Source organism: Lissotriton helveticus, chromosome 3_1 (genome assembly GCF_964261635.1).
Source record: "Lissotriton helveticus chromosome 3_1, aLisHel1.1, whole genome shotgun sequence".
Lineage (NCBI taxonomy): Eukaryota > Metazoa > Chordata > Amphibia > Caudata > Salamandridae > Lissotriton > Lissotriton helveticus.
Window position 1 is genome coordinate 234,931,438 of NC_136061.1, and position 21,976 is coordinate 234,953,413.

Below are 21,976 nucleotides of genomic sequence, written 5' to 3' on the forward strand. Positions count from 1 at the left end.
CTATGCTGTGATGTATGCCAAATATCGAACAGGGAACAGTACCTTAATATCCACACGGTAGGTGCCAAGGGGATGGCCTTGCCTGGCCTTCTCGTGCTTGTACTTTAACACTGAACAGCAGTGAGAAAGTGCGTAGAGACACTAAACCAGCAAAAACAGAGTCAAAATTGGGAGGTTAGAAAACAAAAAGACAAGGGAAACTCTCCAAAAGATGCCAAGTCTAACAGATTGTTTATCAGCAAATTGGCAGAGTACAAACTCAGATCATTCAAATTAGTCATAAGTCAATGAGCATCGTATAAGTACATTGATTGGTATAATTCAAAATGATTTAAAATAGCAAATGCAAAGACAGACTGTTTAAGTTGCCATTGACAAATTGAGTAAAATCAGATTCACATGAAGGGAAGATTCCAAACTATTGTGTAACCTTTGTAACAATGTAACCTTCAACTAGCCAACATCCCCAAATTTAAAAAGACACGCACTGGAGGCCGACGCTTCTCTGTGAAAGCTTCCACCGGATGGAACTCACTCCCCCGTACCCTCAGACTGGAACCCAGCTATCTTATTTTCAGAAAAAAATTGAAAACACTTCTATTTCCGAAATAACGTCCCCCCCTTTTCTTTTTTTTCTCCTCCATCTCATGTGGATATCAAAATCATTACAGCGCGGGGATGCCTTCGGGTCACCAGGCGCTCTACAAGTCGTTAAAATAAATAAATAAATAAATAAACTATGGTCTGATACTCATGTAAAGTGCTCTGATACCTCTGGGTCTAGCCAGCGCTATATAAAACCTTTAAAATAAATAAATAAATAAAATATGCTAAGCTAAGAAGTTGAAAGAATTGGGAAGTTGAGCAGAAGTAGTCATCAAATAAAGACTCCATAAGGCAGATTCCAATGAAGATTCAGTAATTAAATGAGAATATATTTAGGCTGTCCGGTTTTAGGTTTAAACCTATAATAACTGATAAACCCCACTGAAAGGGAAATAGCCCTCACCTTTGTAAACATATAAACACTGAAAAAACACCTGCATAACCACAAACTAAATGCCATTCAAAGAAAGGAAAAGGAGAGTGAAAGAGTAATTTGTTTTCTTCCTGAAACGGCCAATACAGTATAACTAAGTTATACAAGCTAGCAGCAAGAAAGACTGGGCTAACATTATTCTACTTGAGTTTTGTTTAGGGATGTCACTAAAATATAATTTCTTCTTCCTTTTGCTTTTTCAGTTTTGTGGATCTTTGGTCTAAAGATGCAGAGTTAAGAACCATGTTTAAGGTCTTATTTAATGGTTTTATAGACTGTAGAGAATCAGGAAACTTCAAAATCATATTTGACATTTATATTTGACATTTTGGCTGCGTTTGATTCTTTCACTGATAAGTAAAATGGCTGGTTTCATAAGAATGTTTCCCAATATGTGCCATCACATTTACCTACAGAGAATGGGTAAAAATCCTTGATACATCAGCTCCCAGTTTCTAGTGAGTCAGTATTGATAGTAGGTGAATTGCCAATACCTCAGGCTTTAAACATTCATTGCATGGTATGGTGACAAGTATATGTGAAAAGAGTACTATCACCAAGCATCTGGGATAGTGGTGAAAACATGACACCAGACTTTTGGAAAACATGGAGCTCACTGTCGCTTGGAATACTGCTGCAAAAAGGTTATTTTCAAGTTCTACAAAGATTGGAGTGATTTTGGTTAGTGTTTGCAGTGATTCAGCTACGTATATGAAAAAGTTGTATGATGGCCTGTCAAAACCGATACCTGAGCTGAAGTGTTTCCATGTAAGAGATCCTTGCCACTTGTTAGATGATATTCTTAAAGCATTTTTACAATCTTCAGAGTTAATGAAGAATGTATTGACTTTTTAGTCCATTCTTGTGCATTGTTTTGTTATGCGCGGGAACTAAAATGCAAATATTTCTCATTGTGTGCTTTGTGTGGCAGCAAAAAAGAGTCATCCCAACTGTGTCACTTAGCTGTTGGTTCTCAGTCCAAGGGGCTGTAATGCTATATTATCCATGTGGCAACCATTTACAGAATTGATGATGCCAAAGGCAAGAAATGTGAGGATCTATTTTCGCATATTGATAGTGATGTGAAAAAAGTACACTCTACTACATTCTTAGATTTTTACAGGAAAACATAACTGCTGTAGTGGACATAATAAAACAACTAGAGCCTGAACACACCCTTGTCTGCCAAGTGTTTAGCATAATTGGTGTAGATGTGAAACATCTCCTTGAGAGTAGGCTGGGCGACACCATTAGTAAATTTGGCACTGCAACATGTTCCATGTTAGAGTGCTTGCCATTTGGTAAGCAAAGCAATGTTGACAAGCAATTTAGGAACTTTCATTTTACAATGTATGAGAAATGACTTGCAATGATGCATAGAAGTGTCCCTTTACCAACCATGGCATTTGAAGTTAATGAAGTTAATGAAACCTCACTTTTGCTCTCTGTATAAATTGTTATTGTGATTGGTTATCCATGATTGGCAAAGTTGTGTTACCGGTAGGTCCGTAGTAAAGTGCACTGTGTGCGCGAGGGCTGGTGATTCAAATGCTACTAGTGGGCCTGCAGCACTGATTGTGCCTCCCCCATGAGTAGCTCTAAAATGGTGTCTCAGGCATGCCACCGCAGTACCTGTGTGCAGTTCCTAACTGCCATGCTGACCTGACCAGTGTCCCCACTGGCCAGGCCTAACCCTTCCCTTTGTGTACACATTGGACACCCCTATTGAAGGCCCAAGGTACCCCCCTGGGCATCCCTAGGCTGAATAGCTCCATCTGCATCTTGAGTGGTGGGAAGGGATTGCACCTGGGCCTGAATAGGGCTGTGCCTGCCTTCCACAATGCTGGCTCCACCTCCTGCTGGGTGGCTGACGACCCTGCCCCTCTCTCTCAAAGGAAAGAAGACGTCAAGTAAACAAAGTGCTCCAGGACTGACCAGAACTGGTTCTGACTAGGCCAAGGCCTCTCTGCCCTCAGAGAACAAAGGGAATATTGGTAGAAAAAGGGCTACCCTGACTTCAGAAAATTTGATCAGCCTGGTATCAAGAAGGAACCTCTGCCAAGGGAGAAAGCTGGAAGACTGACGAGGAAGGACTGTCCTGCTGTGTGTTTGTGGGCTGACCTGCAGTTGCTTTTCTGCCAAGGAGAGGGGAAGGACTTTGCTGTCGCTTTGTTCCCTTGCTTGAAGAGATCTCCAAGGGCCTGAGAAGAGCTGGCCTCCTATTAAGAAGTCCTAGGAACAGAAGGACTTCATCCCAGCTTCCCCCCTGAACTCTGCTGTGTGAATTCTGCCCTTCCAAGAGAGAGTGCTTGGTCCATTTGTGGGGTCTCTGGAAGTTGTTGCCTGCTGTTTTGGGAGCTGGAAAAGAAGAAGAACAGAAGATCTACAATTTTCACGCATCGCTCGCTTGCGGAGCGCATCGGCGACAGTGCGAAAAAATTCCTGTTGCAAGAACCAACGCATCGTTCGCTTGCGGAGCGCATCGCCCTGGTGCGGGAAGATTCCTGTTGCTGCAAGTATCGTCGCACAGCCTGTCGTCGCTGTGAGAAACCGGTGCATCACTTGCTAGCCGATCGCATCCCGTTCCTGTGAACATCGTCGCAGAACCAACGCATCGAGGGGCCGACGGAGGAGAAGATCAATGCTGCGCCGCGCATCGTCGTCGCACCGGAGATCGCCGCCGTCCCGAAGATTGTCGCATCGTGCATGTGCGAGTCGCTTCCTACCGAACCTGCTCACAGGAATCCATACTAGGTACCGCATCCCTCCCAAAACAGACCAGATGGGTCACAACACGCCTGCTGCGTGCAGCGGCGTTGTCACATCGCCTCCCCATGGTCTCAGGAGTGACGCATCGCTTATTTTTCAACGCTGCAGCTTCCACTTGGAACTTTTGTCGCATCTACAGATACTTTGGGCTAAAAGTGACGCAACTGTGGATTATTTTGACGCAAACCCTAGAACTCTTAAGTAGTTTAGATAAAGATACTTTATTTTTCTAAACTGGTGGGGAGTCCATTTGTGGTGTTTTCACTGTGTTACTGTGAGTGTTGGTACAAATACTTTACACATTGCCTTAGATAAGCCTGTCTGCTCGTGCCAAGCTACCAAGGGGGTGAGCAGGGGTTATCTAAAGAGTGTATCTCCCTTACCCTGACTAGAAGCAAGGGTCCCTATTTGGACATTGGTACCTACCTCTGCCAACTAAAGACCCCCAGATCTAACAGCATCATTTTGAAAAACTTCTGCCTCTCAGAAGCTCCGGACCCTGTATCTGTTATCACAGTTTAGGCACTATGGGCCAGATGTAGGAAGCCTAATACCGGTCGGTAACGGCCGAAATTACTGAATTTCGGCCGTTACCGACCGGAATTAGGCATTTGAGATGTAGGGGCCTAATTTAAGGTTTCGGTAATTTACCGAATCGGTAATTTAAGGAATGGGTAAATTACCGAATTCTTAAATACCGATTCGGTAAATTACCGAATCCTTAATGTAGGAAGCACTCAAGTGAGTGCTTTTCACTTGTAAGGATTCGTTATTTACCACCAACTACAAGTTGGTGGTAAATAACGAAAACCGTTAAAAAAGCAATTTTGTGCTTTTTTAACAGTGCCATGTGGCAGACATACATGCCCTTAGGGCATGTATGTGTGCCACATGTGCACCCATACACCATTCAGGGGTGCAACAGGGTGTCAATGTGACACCCTGCCACACGTGTAGGTCTTCCCCCTCTTACCAATACGGCATTTACATATTCGGTAACTCCCATTCATTTCTATGGGCCTCCAGGCCCATAAGAATGAATGGGGAATACCGAATCGGTAAATACCGAATTGGTATTTACCGAATTTTACCGATTCAGTAAAAATTACCGAATGAATACCTACATACCATTTACCCATTCTAAAATACCGAATACATCTGGCCCTAGATCTCTTCCCATGAGCTCAGAGTATATTCCCTTCACCAGTTGGTACTCCCATCTTTTAAGAGATCCCTAATTGAAGACCATTACTTCTCCCTTTGTGTCAAGCATTGAAATAACCCCTTTGTTGCAATTTGTGATATTAATGACCATATAACCTTCCACTGGGCTGTCAAAACCTGAATGGTTTTCTCTCACCCACCTCGACTTAGTATTTTGTCCTTTTATGAATTACAGCCTGTCATTACTGCAGTCCATTAGCACCAGGATACACCTAGTGTAAGAGCTTTTGCTTTGTAAATATGCCCTAATATAACACAACCTGTTTATAGATTACCACCTGCCTCATCTGGCGGTGCCAAATGTGAGAAAGTGTTTTATTAGATGTGGTAGCTGGGATTCCACCATGAGTAATAATGTCACTATTCTTGTTTGATCTAGTAAAGGTTTCAGTAATTTAAACTTAAACTCAACCCCTGGTAAATATAGCACAGAGCAGACAGGCTTAATTTAAGAAACTGTGTAAATTATTTAGAAGTACCCAAACAGATAAAAGTTGAAAGCACAACACAGTAAAAATCCCTCTTTAATTTATAAAAATAGAGACTATTTTAATAAATAAAATGACAAAAATCCAGTAATAGGAGCCAGTGATATTTTTATAGATTGAATTAACTTTTAGCACCTCAAAGTGCCAACCGCAGACACTGGTCTCGCTGGACTGGGACAAGGGTAAGGTTTGAGGCTGACCCTGATTGAGCTCCCATCGGATTCATGCCCAGGTTGGTCCCAGTCAAAGAGTTACTTTCGGACTTAAATAATTTGCTAGAGAAAAAGAGGTCAACAAATCTGCGCGTAACAAGCTACAAGATAAATCAGAGTCAGGATTTAACAATGGCTGGTTGCTGAAGAGTGGGGTCCCGTCACAGTCAATGACAAAGCCAGGAAAGCTCTGAGCAGGCGAAGTATAGCATCCATGCCCAGGAAGGTCTCAACATCGATCTTCGGCTATGTGTCACTCTTGGTGTAGCTTTCTGCGTTTGGAGTTAGAAACAAACTTCTCTGGTTGTCAGATGGCCTTTGGCGGTGCAGACCAGCAAGTTGATTCTGACAGACAGTTCAATGGCTTTGGCTCAACAGCAGTCCTGGCCTCCCACCAATTCTTCAGAGAAAAAGTTGGCAGAATATTTCCAAGTCCCAGCTTTTGTAGTTTGGCAGAAGGAGTACACTCCCCTAAGTGCTAACCAGGAAAAGCACTTGGGGGCCTGGACTCACTCCAACAGAGCCACCAGCAAGGTCAAGGGCAGGTCCAATTGAAACTGGGCTCTTCAGGAAAGTGTGCTTCTTGCAGCTTTTGTGTCCCTGCAGCTCAACAGCAGGCCAGCTAACTGACCCTTGCAGTCCTCTTCTTGGTCCTGGGTAAAAGTGGGAGCAGGTCTAGACCTTAAGTTTCTCCTGATAGGTCATAACAGTAGCTGCAGCCCTTCTTCTGTCTTCCACAAGTCTAAATGTGTTTTGAAGAGGGCACGGGGGTACAGCATTTATGCCCAGTGCCAGCCCATGCTTGAGGACAACTCCTGACCAATCCCGAACCAACGGGATACCATTTCCCCGAGGGGACCCTGTTTGCTTTTGAAGCAGTGCCTTTGTGTTTTACTGTAAACTATCCCATCATTCCCCTTTTTCCCTAAAACCAACATGGCAGAACGTTTCATCCTCTGTGCAGAGCTGCTTGTGCCGACTCAGAACGGTGGCTTTGATAATGGGCAAACCCTAACTTGTGGTCACTTCAAACCAGTTCTGGGGTAGCTGCCCCTCCCATTAAGTTTGGAGACTAGCTGGCTGTGAAGACAAAGGGAATTAAGCCTAGGAGGGTGTGAGGTACTTCTGCCAGTGACAGAACAGGTATCTTTAAAGCTCAGGAAGGGGCTCGCTACAGCCCCCAGGGCATCCTGTCCAGGGAGGAGAACATCTCCCCACACCTTAGACCTTTGTCTTGAAACAATTCACATTTCAGCACAGGAGAGCCATCAACAGTTAGGTGAGACTGGCAGAAAAGCACATTTGGCTTAGGCAGGAAAATGAAAACTTTGTAAAAGTAAAATTTTCAAAACAGTGATATGAAATCCGACTTGACCTCTAATTTGAACTTTAAATTACCATTAGAATGAGTCTTTGAATCTTTTTCTATCTACTCATACCGAAGTTAAGCATTACAAGGTGATATAATGTAACCCAGAGTTTTCCTATAGGAGAGCCAGACATACCACAGTGAAAAACGGCTGTAGGCCCATAGGAATGAATGGGAAGTTATTCCTTTTTTGCGATTAGCAATTAGCTAATCGCAAATAAGGAAGATGTAGGAATCGCAATATTTTTTGCAATTCCTACATGAATCCCGTTTTGCAAGTCCTTAATAGCGATTCCTTATGAATCGTTATTAAAGACTCGCAAAACGGGTCTTTGATGAATCTAGCTAATAGAGAGGACTTAAAAGTGTAACTTAATAACGGAATCCATTTTTTGCAGCTAATGATCCAGGTCCTAGATACTTACTAATGGATCAGTGTCAAGATATCGGCTATTTATATTTTGCGGTTTCTTGTTTGTTTAAAAAGAGAAAAATATCCTCATAGAGCGTTACAATAGAGTGTATATTTGGAAGATTCAAAAAAGAGGAAAACGTATGAGTTAGAATCTACCCTGATGGACCAAAATCGTTACGAGCAATTTATATAAATAAAACAGGGATTAGCAAGCTTACTGAATATCTGATGTGTTACTGATTGTATTCAATTACTTGAGCCCACAGGATATCTTGATTTAATCCAATAAGAATATCCAATAGACTTCGTGCTTTTTCTGGTTGGATTCACTCCTTTGATTGTGTTTAGGGGAGTTTGTTTCAAGGATAGACCATTTTATATCATCTCATCTCAGTATGGTTGAATGTTACATAGTGGTCCACTGTTGGTGCTGACATCTTTTTTGTACAAATAGCTGAGCAATGCTCAGTTAGTCGTATATTGAAACTGCGTGCGGTTTCACCTATATACCCCAATCCACACGGGCAGAGAAAAAGGTAAATCACATTTTTGGTTTTACAGTTAGTCATGTTTTTCAACTTTACAGTTTGGCCATTCAGTTGTATTGTATCACTTTCTATTGCTAGGGGCAGATTTTACATGTGCCACATTTAAAGTTGCCTACCACTGATGTTAACCTCACAATACTTCTCTGTACTAGTTGTTTTGTTTGGGGTAGCTGTGATCTTACAATGAGGTCTTTAAGGTTTTTGTTCTTACGGTAGGCAAATAGGTGCTTCGGTATTTTCTCTTTGTTTTCTTTATCGACATTTAAAATATGCCAATTTGAGGAAATGATTTGTCTTATCTGTGCATTCATCATTGACTGTCTTGTGACAAATACTAATGCAGAAGTATTCCGTTTGTTGGTATTGGTCAGTAAGTGCTGTCTGTCGTAAAACATCGCTCTCTTGTACGAGTCTTTCACCAGTTTACGCATATAGCCCCTCGCTAGAAGTTTTTCCCTTTTAGGGCTTACCATACAGATGACTAATAAGTATTAGAAAGTAAGGTTTAGGCCTGGCACGAGGTTTATTCTGCCAGGCAGAATTGGCAATTTATTAACTGCATACCAAGGCTGCTGGAGATGTGCTTTGCATTGTCACTTTAGTGGTGGCACAATGAGTACTGCAGTCCACTATTGACATTTAACTTACAGGCCCTGGGTACACCTTTGAACCAAATACTAGGGACTTATAGGAAAATTAAATATGCCAATCAGGAGTGTAGTCTATTGTTAGCAGTTCCCCAGTGTGCAGAATTAAAAACACAGCAGCATCAGTCCAGAAACAAATGGGGATGATCTCAAAAAAGAGTCTTTTTCTTACAACAATGCATTGGAGCTTAGACAATCAGTCCTCTGTATAAATTGGTCATTCTAGTTCACTCTGTAACAATGTCTCTAATCTATTAACTCACTCCAAGAATCCATGCAATCAGTGCCATTGTTGTGCCTGTTCCCTCAGTTTGTAACCTCTAATCAGCACGCACCATGCCTTGATATTTCACTGGAAAGGAGGTGCCTTTCAGGTCATTGTGAGTCTCCTTTGCCTTTTTGATCCTCTCTGAGGTTCTCCTCTTCACCAGGTATTCCTCTCTAGACCTTGTTAGGACATTGATATTTAAGCAAGTTATCAAGTCAGAGCCAGAACAACCACAATTCAGTACTAAGTTGTTGGTGCAGAACCAAATCATAAAGTGTAACATAAAAGTGTTCTATTTGTAAAGACTGAGTGCATGGTGCCTTGGGTAGGCAGGAATAATCTGAAAACAGTACAGTGTTGATAAAGTGACCAAGGTAGGCAGACACCGAGTGTAAACACTGTACCGTTTTTACTGTGCCCTGAAAAAAGCAGACAAAGACTGTTTAGGACTGTAAACCCCGCACCATGTGTGTTGTGCCCAGGGTATACACACACAAACTATAAACACTGCATGGTTTGTATTGTGTTCATGATAAGCAGACTGAAGCTTTAAACGAGGCACCGTTTATATTGTGCTCTAGAAAGTCAGTCACAAACTGTTGTATTTTTAGCACACACTATAAACACTGTATTGTTTCTATGTCGTGGTGTGAGAGGCACACACAAACTGTACACACTGCACCATGTGTATTGTGCTAATAGGAAGCAGGCAGAATCTGAAAACAATGCACTGTTTTTATTGTGTGTCAGTAGACTGATGCAAAGTGCATTAACACTGCACCAGTAGTATTGTGCTCCACAAAGGCAGACACAAGCTGCAGATAATGCACCGTTTGGCAAAAGGGTAACAGAAGGGACGGGGCACAGGCACGACTCAAGAAGGGGGCAGTGCTGGGACGGACAGGCAGACTTTGAGTTCCCAGGTTTAGGGTGGATTGACCTTTAACCTCATCTGGCAAAAGACTGGTGAGCTAGGAGCACCAAGGCCTGCAGGGCTGCCCCTAGCGAGTTATAGCTTCATCGCTGCACGCTATAACCACCTTTCTGCTTTCTCCCTACCCACGCGGGGGACTCCATCAAAGAGACCCCGCCATGCAAAGTAACCGTGGCAGGATGCTGGTCACTCCAGGGAGAGCCCTGCTCAACCCTGGAAGGCATCGGAGTCCGAACCGCCAGCATACTTGTTACGCTCATACATTAGAGAAACTCAGAGCTTGCACAATTTCCACCCGGCACTTAAGGGCAGATTTACCACTTTTTCATGCAGCGAAGATCGGCAGCCCCAAATGCTGTGCTGCGCTGCATGAAAAGGAGAGCAGAGGAGAGGGCCAAATGTACTTAAATATGGCACTCTCCTCTCCTTTAACGAGCGCCAGCACTGAAATCAGCTGCCGTGCAACATGGAGACACCTTGGCGCCATGCTTCAAGTGTATCTCTGTGATTCTAGCATAGGTTTCGTACTGGAAGGGAACCCTTCCAGTACAAAATACTATGCATAGACTGACTTTAACCCTTTCCCTCTATGTAGGTGCGCTGTACAGTGCAGCACACGTTTAAAGTCGAAAAAGGAAGGAGAAATAAAAGCATTTCTCCTTCCTTGCGCCTACTTCAAAAGGGCGCAGTTTTCTGCCGCTAAACCCAGTCTACTTTATTTAGTAAATTGGGTTCAGCGTCAGAAACCTTGGGTGGTTGTATGAGATAACCCATGCTCCACCCATGGTGCGCTCCCTTGGATCTAAGTAATGCAAACTATCGTTATGTACTGCTTTGCGTTACTTTCACAGTATTTTCACAGTATTTTCAGAGCTAAACAAGCTTAGCACTGGGAAGTAAATCGGGGAGAAAGATTTTGCACTGTTTTTGTGACGCAAACACAGTGTAAAATCTTAGTAAATCTTAGTAAATCTCCCCCTTACTGTTTGTGGACAAATGACTGCACTAGTTATTGATTTAGGCTCTGTCATTTCCCTCAATACTCACTCTTCCCTTCTCCCTCACCAAGCCAGGTGCACCCATAGCAGAGGCTGTATATCACACATAATATGGCCAGCACCTGTTATCATTGCTTCGGTGGTCTTCTAGGCGGCTGCCATAGCGTTCCGTATGCCCTGGTTGTGCCTTTATCAAATCTGGGGGCATATTAACAAGCTGAAGTATCGCCGCTTTCTCGGCACAATTCGCCGAGAAAGCGGCGATACTTCCAGCGCCCTATTAACAAGGCCATTGCAACGCCTGCCTCAAGCCCACTTTGCATGTCAGCGAGAAACATCGCTAATGACATGCAAAGTGGGCGTTCCCACTTCCAACCACATGTAAAATGTGGTTGGAGGTGGGAACACCCTATCACCAAGGCAGGCGTTGGGAGGAAAAGACCTGCGATAAACTCGTTTATCTCAGGTCTCCCAACGCCTGCTCTGATCAGGCGTTACAGAAAGGGGGTGGTAATGGACAGAGCATCTGAGTTAAACAGAACACTCATACCCAGTCAAAAGATCAGGGCTTGATCCATCACCGTTTTGTAGCTCACTGCACCATCCCAGTTCAGAACCTGGCTATATGCAAATTAGTCTGACCCTGGCCCAGTGCATCATGGGAACAGGGCAGACCAAACTACCAATCGCAGGTCTCCCAACGCCTGCTCTGATCAGGCGTTAGGCATTGATAACATGGGGGTGTGGATCATAAAGCTGAATCCACCCCCCCATATTATCAAGGCACACATTAGCGCGTGAAAACAACGCGTGTTTTCACGCGCTAATGTTCACTATCGCCGGCTATCGCAGGATTTACTATCGCCTATATGTTGCGCGTTGATAATAACGCGTTAACACGGCTAAAAAATCCGGCGATAATGAAATGTGCGATGTGCGTTCTTTAATGCACATCTTGTTAATATGCTCCCTGATCCGCTTCCATATATTATTATCATTTACAAATTGTAACCCGAAGTTTAAACAAATTAAATTCGATGCACAATATTTTTTAAAATATTTGTCCATTTGTCCTCTTGTAATTTTATTTGAGGCTTAGTAACAGCGTCTACGAGCTCCCCACCGCCTATATTGCCGTGTGATATTATAGGAGCCGTACCGGGCTTTCTTTGAAATACATCACCCTCCATCCATACGTAATTTCAAGCTCTCTGGCGTCGCTGCGCAGCTCGAGGAACCAGGCGTTGGAGCCTGGGCTGTAGGCAGAGGCCAATTAGAGATGTGCTGAGATCAGCTGTGCTGCTAATTTCAGAGCGCAATTAGAGTTCATTAGCGGCTCTGCGAGGCTGCATCAGCTGCCCTCGGCGTGGAGGCAGACAGAACATTGCCTCGTGGACCGTAGGGTTCGAGACTGAGGAGACGAAAATATAAACAAGACCAAAAAAACTCACTCTGTGCCTGAAAAAAAAGGGTTGAAGGTCTAAGGAGAAAAACACATTTCCTTGAAAGATGCGCTTCATGTGCCAAAGGGACACTGAGGTTTAGACTGGGGGCGCACGGGGAGTAAAGACAAGGAAAATCACCATATTGTCCCTTTTCATTGTATTTTTATTCATTTATTTATATTGTCTTCAATATAGCAAACTCCACCCAAAACAGGTTCCAGGGCGCCTCATAATAACAGTTGAAGTTCAAGACAATAAAGCATGCTATAAGTGGAACAATGTACGATAAAAGGATAATAAATCGAATTGCCAACGAGAGGAAATGACACTATATAATCAGGAGTGGAAAGACAATGTAAGGATATAGGTAGGGAACCAACCGCTTCACAGTATCACATTAAGTCACAAATTAGATGATAGCAGGATTACAAGACGCTGACTAGCAGGGCTAATAGGTAGCAACATTGTAGTGGTTCTGATGGGAGGTGAAAAGGCAACAGATCATCCATGCAAGACATCAGACCACAGAAACAAGCATACATTAACATGAAAAATAAAGACATGAGTTATAGCAAATATAGACAAAGGAGACCCACCTGGTATGATGTTAAAGAGCATAGAAAGGTGCGATTGTAGGAGATTGAGATTGTAGGAGGTGTGATTGTAGGAGATTCATGTCACAGCTACAAGCTAGAGAGAACAAGTTTAGAAGAAGGGGATCGTTTGTAGGGGGAGAGAAGGAAATCATGAGCCTGGGATCCTCCACTCAGCACAGATAGCATAGAGGTCTTGAGATTAGCCAGATGCCTAGGTTTCCCAAGAGATGGTTCTTCAAGGGTGATTTCTAAATCCGAAAGGAAGGAGCACTATTGATGTGAATCGAGAGAGTGTATTAAATACTGGGTGAATTTTCGCAAAAGGATCTGCCATGGGTAATAGTCTTCCTAAAGGGGAGCGGAGACCGATCTTCTGCCTTTGTCTGGTAGCGTGCAAGAGCCTGCAGAAAAGGATCGCTTCTGGGATTATATCTAGGATTTTGGCAGTGCAAGGTTTCACCAATTTCTAGGTTGTCTGTTCTGCTAGTTATCCCTGATGTGACATGAGATAAGTGGGGTGATGATCATAAACTGTGCTACTTTCAGGCAATAAAAGTTCTGAGAAGAAAATTTAAATTCATCCAAGTTTTTGCTTCTCATCCTGGAATTGTCGGTCCTTATTTTGCACAGGGAAAAACAGGACTGCCAACTCACAGAGCGTAAACAGAAGAACTTAGCTGGATGAGCTACTCACGCATGCGTCTGGGATACTTGAGAGCTCTGTTGTTGCAGGGTGAAATGAAAATGCATTAGTCACTGAAAACATATTGTATTATTGATGGACTCTGAACTTCAGTTGCTGCGGCACAGGCTGTCAGACATCCATTAGTTGCAAAGGAAAATCTCAATGGCAAAATGTCTTTTGAGACCAAAACATTATAGACACAGCAATTTTATACTCTTCATGGGCACATAATGGCCTTCACACACTGGTGAAAGAGGATGTCACGGGCTTTAAAGCACTTTTTGATGGGTTTCGCCACATAACTGAATGGCAGTGTTCGCACTCCACAATGCGATTTATAGGCCAGAACTACCATGCAATATGTTTTGTAATAGTTTAAAAAATATACTTGCCTTTTATCTTTGTGGATTCTGCTATAAACAAATGTACTTAGGAAGTGCACTTCTAATTCAGAATTGGTGCTTAATTTGTGGTGGGCATTGGCACCGATTTTTGCAGATGAGGACATATTTTTCATCATCAGACTTTAACCCAGAGTAAGTGAGAGAAAAGTAGAAAAGGGTTAACTAAGGACGAAGAGAAACATGATAAAACAGTGACTAAAGGAGAAAACGAGGATGGAAAGAACCTATAAGAGTGAGATAGTAAATTTAGGGTGGTGGAGGAAAGAGACACGTGATAGAATCAAAATTAGGCTGCCTTGGTATACCACAACACCGGCATTCAGCAGCCATGGCGGTGTGCATAAGAAAAGCTCTGAGCCACTTTTACCAATTAAAAAACTGGTCAGACACCAGAAGCTCATGCCTTTTTTTAAAGGAGGAAAAGGTGTTAGAACTTGTATTTACTTTTGCACTTTACTACAAAGAGCTATAGCTCTGCAAATGCCAGTGCTTTCAAATTCCATTTTAAATCAACACAAACAATGTATTAGTTGCCAACTAATAAAGGAATGAAAAAGTGTGCAGAAAACACATAGTGCCTTGTACTTGATGATGAACTCTGAAAGGCAGGTGTGTTATCAGCGATCTGATCTTGGGGATGGTTTCTACTGAAGAATAGACCACAGTCATGCTTGCCCTTCAGAAGAATGTTTTCTGTGTTCACATATTCAAAGCGTCTCTTTTATTTGCAGGCCTGTGATGGAAGTGCCTGCTGAGCAAGTCTTCACGGAAGAGGAGGCTCGAGTGTATTTGCGAGACATTGTCCTCGGAATAGAGTACCGTAAGTATAAAGAGCCAGAATGAGAGAGAGAGAGAGAGGCTGCTCTGCATTGCCCTTTTGCCGCCTTTTTTCAAAACAAAGACATAAATGAAGACATTATCTTTCAGGTTCACAAAATTAAATGCAATTTGGAATTGATCCGTTTTACAAAAAATCTTGAATTACCTGTTGCACCCTGAGATAAACTCAACAGTACTGGCACTACATATGGAATTTACAAAGGAACTAAAGAAAGAATATTACATCTAGTTATTGTCCCAGAAGTCTCACAGATAGAAGAAGGACAGCATCAGAAACATAGCTGGAAAAGTAACAAAAGCACATTCCATTAACAGAGCGGTGCATATTTCCCCTTGTGGTCATGTCATTCACCACTACTTAATCTTCCTACCATTCTGTTCCCTCTTTACTCTCTCCCACCACCCAGACCCTTTGTTCAGATTGCACTACCCCCCTACTGGGCCCAGAAGTGTTAATTCTGCTTCTTAATCGTCACTCTTTCTTTACCTTCTTCTACTACCTTCTTCTACCTCCCTTATATCTGAACTTATTGAAATTACTAGACAAATCTAACCCGAAACCCAAACTTCTTTTAGTAGACACATCTTGGGCATCCTTTCTCCTGGTCCGGAACTGCAAAGCATGGCCCACTCCAGAAGGGAACTCAAGCAACCCGATACGGGTGTCAGTCTTGTTACACCTCATCAGTGAGGTATAGTCGGTCCTGTGGCACATTGAGCAAGCGACCCACGTCTGGGCATATCCTTTTAGGTGTTTCATTAATCGCACAGAAAGGTCATGGGTGGAATGCCAATACTAGTCTGGCGTTGCTTCCGGTCCCATCTGTAGGGGGCCTCATCTGGTCGTTTTGGGTGGACGGTTCCCATGAGGAGCAGGCCCAGTACTGAGATGCATAAGGTAGACCTTTGTCTAGAGTGTAAAGCGGTTGAAAAAGGATAGATTGTAATGCTACCCCGAGCAACTGACACTGGTCAGAATGTTTGCAAGCATTCACCCATCACAATTTGTGTGATTGATATATTGTATACATACCTATCCCAAGCATGTACGTACATCAAATTTTTGTCTAAAGAGAAGTTGTGAATAAGTGAATTTACATTTAAAGCATAATCAATGCATTCATAAACATTTAATCATTTGTATAGTGTGGTGTGTAATAATACTGAAATGTATAGACATGGTGTACACATTAATATACAATTGATTAATACATCTATTGATCAAGAGACTATGGTACTACTCTCTCGCCTGATTAAGCCATACAAGTTTCAAGATCAAATATGAGATACAAAGATAAGCTCCTGCAGGGCCATTCCCCCAGAGAAACATTACTAGTGAGATGGAAGGATGGCAGTTCAAGAGTGTGTGATGGCAGACATTGGTAAAAAATGTGGGCTTGATGGCAAAGGGTGACAACATATACTCTTCACAGCTGTGCCTGGACCTTGGGCTAAAGGGTACAAAGCCCTCACGCCCTCTGACGAGAATAGAGGAGGAACTCTGTCAACCCCCAACTTCAGCTCTTCCTATAGCATTGTGGTCATATTACCCAGTACATTCGAGACCAAATGTGTGAGAATCTGAGAAAAAAGGTCCCAAAACTGGAATCCGTCATACACCCCCTTAAACCCTCAATGCAATGTGGGGGTAATCCAGGAGTTCGCAGGCAAAACCAGAATTGTCAAAGTTTATGTAACTCGTTGCATAATAGCCTCATATACAGTTATTGCACTCAAGCCACGGGAGTCCTGTCATTTAATCATTTTCTAGTCTGCAGTCTACATTTACGTATTGCCGTCTTTTTCTGGGATAAGCCTGCTCTATGACTCTCACACTGATCATATATTTGTTATTGGTACAGCTTGGCTAGTCTGCATAAAGTCTGAGCCAGTTAACGAGAAGTGGCTGTCATTCCACCAGAATACTGTATGACTATAGATGTGAAAACATTCCAATAGAAAAGAAACTCTTCCTACGTCAATATACCTGGTTTGCTCCTCTATCTTAGGAAAAAGGTCACATGATGTAGTTCTGTCCAAAGTAAGACACAGCCCACATTCACAGTGATTACGCTGTGTTGTTTTAGGTTTTTGGGAACTTGTCAGATGAGAGCTGCTGTCTAACAGATGGGCAAAATGTTATTTTTCAGATAGAACAGAACATAATTTATAGGTTTCTCATGTAATCTGTGAAATGGGCAGCCAATACGTGTGTTGATGTTGACATGTATTGTTTTCATTCTCCTACATCATGTTATATCTTGGATCTTGATTCCAGTTATTTCCAAGAGAGACAAATACAGCACACTACATTTAGAAATTGGAGGGAAAAATATTATAATGGAGTAAAGAATAATGAGTTTCTTGCTTAAAGTAATATTTGTAGATGAGAAATACAGATTTGATTACAAAACAGGTGACTATATTATAGCAAAAACTCTAGCTACAACTGGTATTTCAAGGAAACAAACATACATTTGCGTAATAGTCATCCTCTTTAAGTCCTGGAGTAACAATAGCTGTAAGTTGAAGCAGGCGGCAGGCTCTTGTGTACGGCCGTATTTTTTGTTGCAAGCATTGATCCCCCTGTCATGGTTATTGTCACAATTTAGAACAAGATAAACATCTGGTATTCCCTATTTTCTGGAGACCTTATCAGGAGTCAACCTAGTGTGCTGCTTTCCCACCCTCAAAGATGTCAGCATTTTTTTTAGGTCCCACTACAGACAGCTTCTGGTGTTTGGGAGACCTCATGTTGTTAGTATTTTAAATAAGCATACCTTCCAATTGAAGATCTTGTAAGTGTGGATTAAAATGATACAGAGACCCTAATGTTTTAATAAAATGTGTAGTGTTTTCAATACATCAACTTTAGAAGGGACTGAGATGGTTCTAATAGCAATGTACACAACATTTGGCTGTAGAAAAAGTACTGTGTTTTCCTTGTGTAGTTTCTATATTTTTGATAACCAGCCTTTCACATTATCATCACCCGTGTGTATTGTGTCTGTTCTTACACATTGCTTTAGCATAAACCTCTGTTTGTTAAGGTCCGCAATGAACACTAGTGGGCATTTTGCGAAAGACCAAGCAACCAGTGACCTGCGTGTAGCGCAAAAAATATATTGGAAATATAGTGGGCTTTTGGGAAGTAAATGGTACTGTACAGTTTCATGTATCTTGTCAAAATTATCGGCATCCAGCTGTTCCACCGGCGATTGGTATACATCACTTTATTTTAAGAAACAAAATAAAATATAGTAGGATGCTTATAAAACGAAATGAAATACAGCAGTATGTTTTATTAAACAAGTTAAAAACCAGGAGTGTTGTTAAGTGGAATGTTGACTGAGTTATTTCCCAAAAACGGATTTGAAAAAACAGGCAAACATCAACAAAAGGACAAGTTGGGATGGCTTTTTTTGCCTCAGATTTGCCCCATGCCGTGACGGTTTTTACAGGTTTATGGCCCTGTGTTGTGTTCCTGGTGGTTCAGTGTATGTATTATGCAGGTCAGTGGCTGCTTACTCTACCACAGTAAGCTATACTAACCCCCAAATGGCAGGTTAAATAGAACATACAATCTTAAGCTCTCTATCGATCAGATTTGTACGATTTTCCTAATGGGATGCTCCTCATTTTCCTCGAGTTCCCCTGCAAGTCAAACCGTTCAACGGAGAGTCAACGCTGGTCTAAGATCCCCCCTCAAGAGTCGATGCCCATTATTGCGCTCTCCATGTGAAGGGTTTTGAGGGCAGCGTAGGGCCATACAGGGCTTCATTGAACATGTATTACCAGACCGTATACAGCATCGAGGGACTGGTATGCACATACCTTCCAAAACTTGATAACCCCGAAGAAAAAGAGCGTATTCTCCTAGTATTTTAAATATAAATAATGGGCGCCATGGGTGCAAAACAAGTGAAAAACATGAATATTTCATGGGATAAAGAGAGCACCACCATGTAAAGCGAGCTTGTACACATGACGTACCAGAGGAAGACAGGATACCCCTGCTGGGTTGTTTTCCTTGGCTTCTCCTTTGGGATCACACTGAAGGCTTTGCTCATGGAGCTACAGGGGAGGTCTGGCGCCTGTTCTTGCACTCAGTGACTGGCAGCCTGTGCTCCATGGTCAGCTGTAGGTTCTACGTGCACTGTGTTGGACAGGGCACGACAACAAGTGCTTTGCCATCGCTGGCTTATATGCTTATGTGTCTATAGCGTGAGGTGCCTTAGATAACCGTGGCCTGGGAGGAGAGTGCGGGAATCCCTACAGCCTTGCCCACCCATGGAGACAAAACAAGCATTTACTATGCAATAGGTCTTGCAATGACATTATTTTGAGCTATTGACATTGTAAATGGCAATGTCTTTAAAACCTCCCCCCCACCCCCACCCCCAATTTTAGCTTTTTCCCTAGCAATGGATGATATTCAAATATGGAAACTCTAAAACGTTAACTGATAAGTACAGTTTATCATGAATATATTTTAATCGCCGTTCAAAACGGATTGGGAAAACAAATAGTGAAACACAAGCACCATGTGTACAAAACTAAAATCTCCTCAATGGCGCAAATTTGATCGAAATATTGTAAAAATTAGTTTCAGAGCGAGTTTGTTAAGGGATACTTACACATATAACAAAGGTTTCTGTGGTAAGTAAAGATAGTACGTATGTGAGGAACACTGAACTTGGTAAGGGTTGAATGATTAAAAAACACAATTTAAAGAATTAAACGGAAGCTTAATAACACCACTCACACTACCAAATTAGAACAGTTTTTAACCCCTCCCGTGCTCATGACGAGCTCAGCTCGTCATGAGGCAAGGTTGCGCTGTCATGACAAGCTGAGCTCATCATGACCCGGGCGGCGCTCACACGCGGGGATAATTTCCCAGCTGTGCTGAGCGTTCCACGCAAACGGGTGTGGTCATGACGAGCCCAGCTTGTCAAGAGCACAGCGCCACCGTGCAGCATAAAGACCTGAGCATGTCACAAGCGCGGTGGTGCTATGCGCGTACACACCTCCCCCCAGTGCTGCGGGGTAATTAGCCTCGCGGCCAAGGGGTTAAATAAACAGAACTCGAACAGCGCCAAACAGAGATATGACATTTCAGAGAATACCTTGGAGTTGAGACTTTCTCCTTAAACTGCACTCTTTTTGGGTTCCAGAAGTTTGCACCTGATCCCCGTGCTGCTCTGTCGCCCAGAGTTGGCAGCAGACACCCATCCTTCATGCTTCTATTTGTAGGAGACTGTTGTCAGCCATAATCCAATTTTTGCCTTTACCCAAGTTATATATAGTTGCTAAGATTACACAATTTAAGGAACAAAAAATTACTGCCGAACTCCGGGAGTGCTTAGAAACGGCCTAAACTCCGGTTTAAAAATATACCTGCACAGCTAATGCCCCTCTGTAGCCTGTAGTTTCACTTTCCATTAGTGCTGCCTAGGAGAGTAACTGCCTCGACAGAAGACCAGCTGACGACAGTGTACCTACAATGACTGCACATTTATGTTAACATTTCGGCAGGGATCTCTCGGGGTTTCATTCTTGTAAAGTCCATGTGAGGTTAATACAGAGTACCCATTTCTTACCCTTCCGCACAGCCGCAGTAGAGAGCGCAGTGCAAAAGGGCACCTACATGGACAAGAAAAACTGCAAGAGAGTGGAAAGAGTATGGAGGAAAGACTTCGATCCCGTCTGTAAAAGCGACTATAAACGGGCCATCCTCATCTACAAAAAAGCACTCAAAGATGCTCAAACAGCCTTCTTTAATAAAAAATTAGTAAGGCATCCTGTTGGTCCAGAGAAACGTTTCAAATTGTGAAAAAACTTTTAAAAACCTCAGAACCTTCCTGCTCCCATAATCTCTCGGATAACCATTGTAATGAGTTAGCTACATTTTTTGATCAAAAAATACAAAACATCCTCCAACATCTCCCCCCTCTCCCTCCTGCGGACCCCCCACATATCCACACAGGGCAGGCCTATAACTCGAACATAGAACTTGATATGTTCTCCCCCATCTGTGAGGAAACCCTCAGGCCCATCCTTCAAGCCCTCAAAAGTGGGTCTCCGCATGACCCAGCACCAATAAGACACCTTAAACAAGTCGCTCCTACAATTCTGGTGAAGCTGATAAACTCCTCCATAGAAAGCGGTTCGGTTCCGTCTAGTTGGAAGAAGGCGGTAGTCAAAGCCTTAATCAAAAAGCCTAATCTCAACCCCACTAATCTCGCCAATTTCAGGCCAATTTCCCTCCTCCCTTGCATTAGCAAGATGGCGGAAAAGTTTATCAATAACCAACTATCTAGCTACCTGGAAAGCAACGAATTGTTAAAGTCATCACAGACAGGGTTCCGCCCGGGCCAAGGTACTGAAACAGCCATGGTAGCGGTTGTCGAAGAGGCCAGGAAGATCATTGACGCAGGAGGTTCAGTGGCAGTGATCCTTCTGGACCTTAGCGCGGCATTCGACACCGTTAACCACAGCATCTTGGCTCAGCGGCTAGGAGACCTGGGTTTTTCAGGGTCAGCACTGTCATGGCTAAAATCTTACCTCCACGACCGTACTTTCCAGGTGGCGGAGGGTGACTACATTTCCAGGGAGACCCCTATACGTTGCGGAGTGCCCCAGGGCTCATATTTGAGCCCGATGCTCTTCAACGTGTATATGGCGCCCCTGGAAAAGATTTTCATCCCGTATGGTATTAAACTCCTGACCTACGCGGATGACACCCAGTTGGTTGTTTCCCTAAGCCGGCTGGATAATCCTACCATAGACCTGTATTTCTGCCTGGGGGACATAGTCAGCTGGATGAACTCATCCCATTTAAAACTCAACGGCGACAAAACAGAGATTATGGTGATGGGCAATCAGTCCCACTACCACCCAGAGTCTCTGTGGCCCCCATGCATGGGCCCGCCCCCAACCCCCAAAACCAAAATCAAAAGTCTGGGGATTTGGCTCGATCACAACCTCACCCTAAACACCCAGGCAAGAAAAACGGCTGGAACCTGCCTCGGTCTTCTTCGCACCACCCGCAAGATCCTCCCCATGCTCCCCTTTCAGTCTAGAAAGCTGCTC

At 43.1% G+C, this 21,976-nt stretch overlaps 1 protein-coding gene across 3 annotated transcripts in view; it reads left to right on the plus strand.

Moving 5' to 3' along the window:
* CAMKK1 (calcium/calmodulin dependent protein kinase kinase 1) overlaps positions 1-21,976 on the plus strand; it is a 1,207,414-nt gene that overhangs the window by 717,339 nt on the left and 468,099 nt on the right. For all 3 annotated transcript variants that reach the window (XM_078679690.1, XM_078679692.1, XM_078679691.1), the window contains one exon: positions 14,773-14,861. In XM_078679690.1, the coding sequence (XP_078535816.1) occupies positions 14,773-14,861 (89 nt within the window). The remainder of the gene's footprint in view (positions 1-14,772; positions 14,862-21,976) is intronic.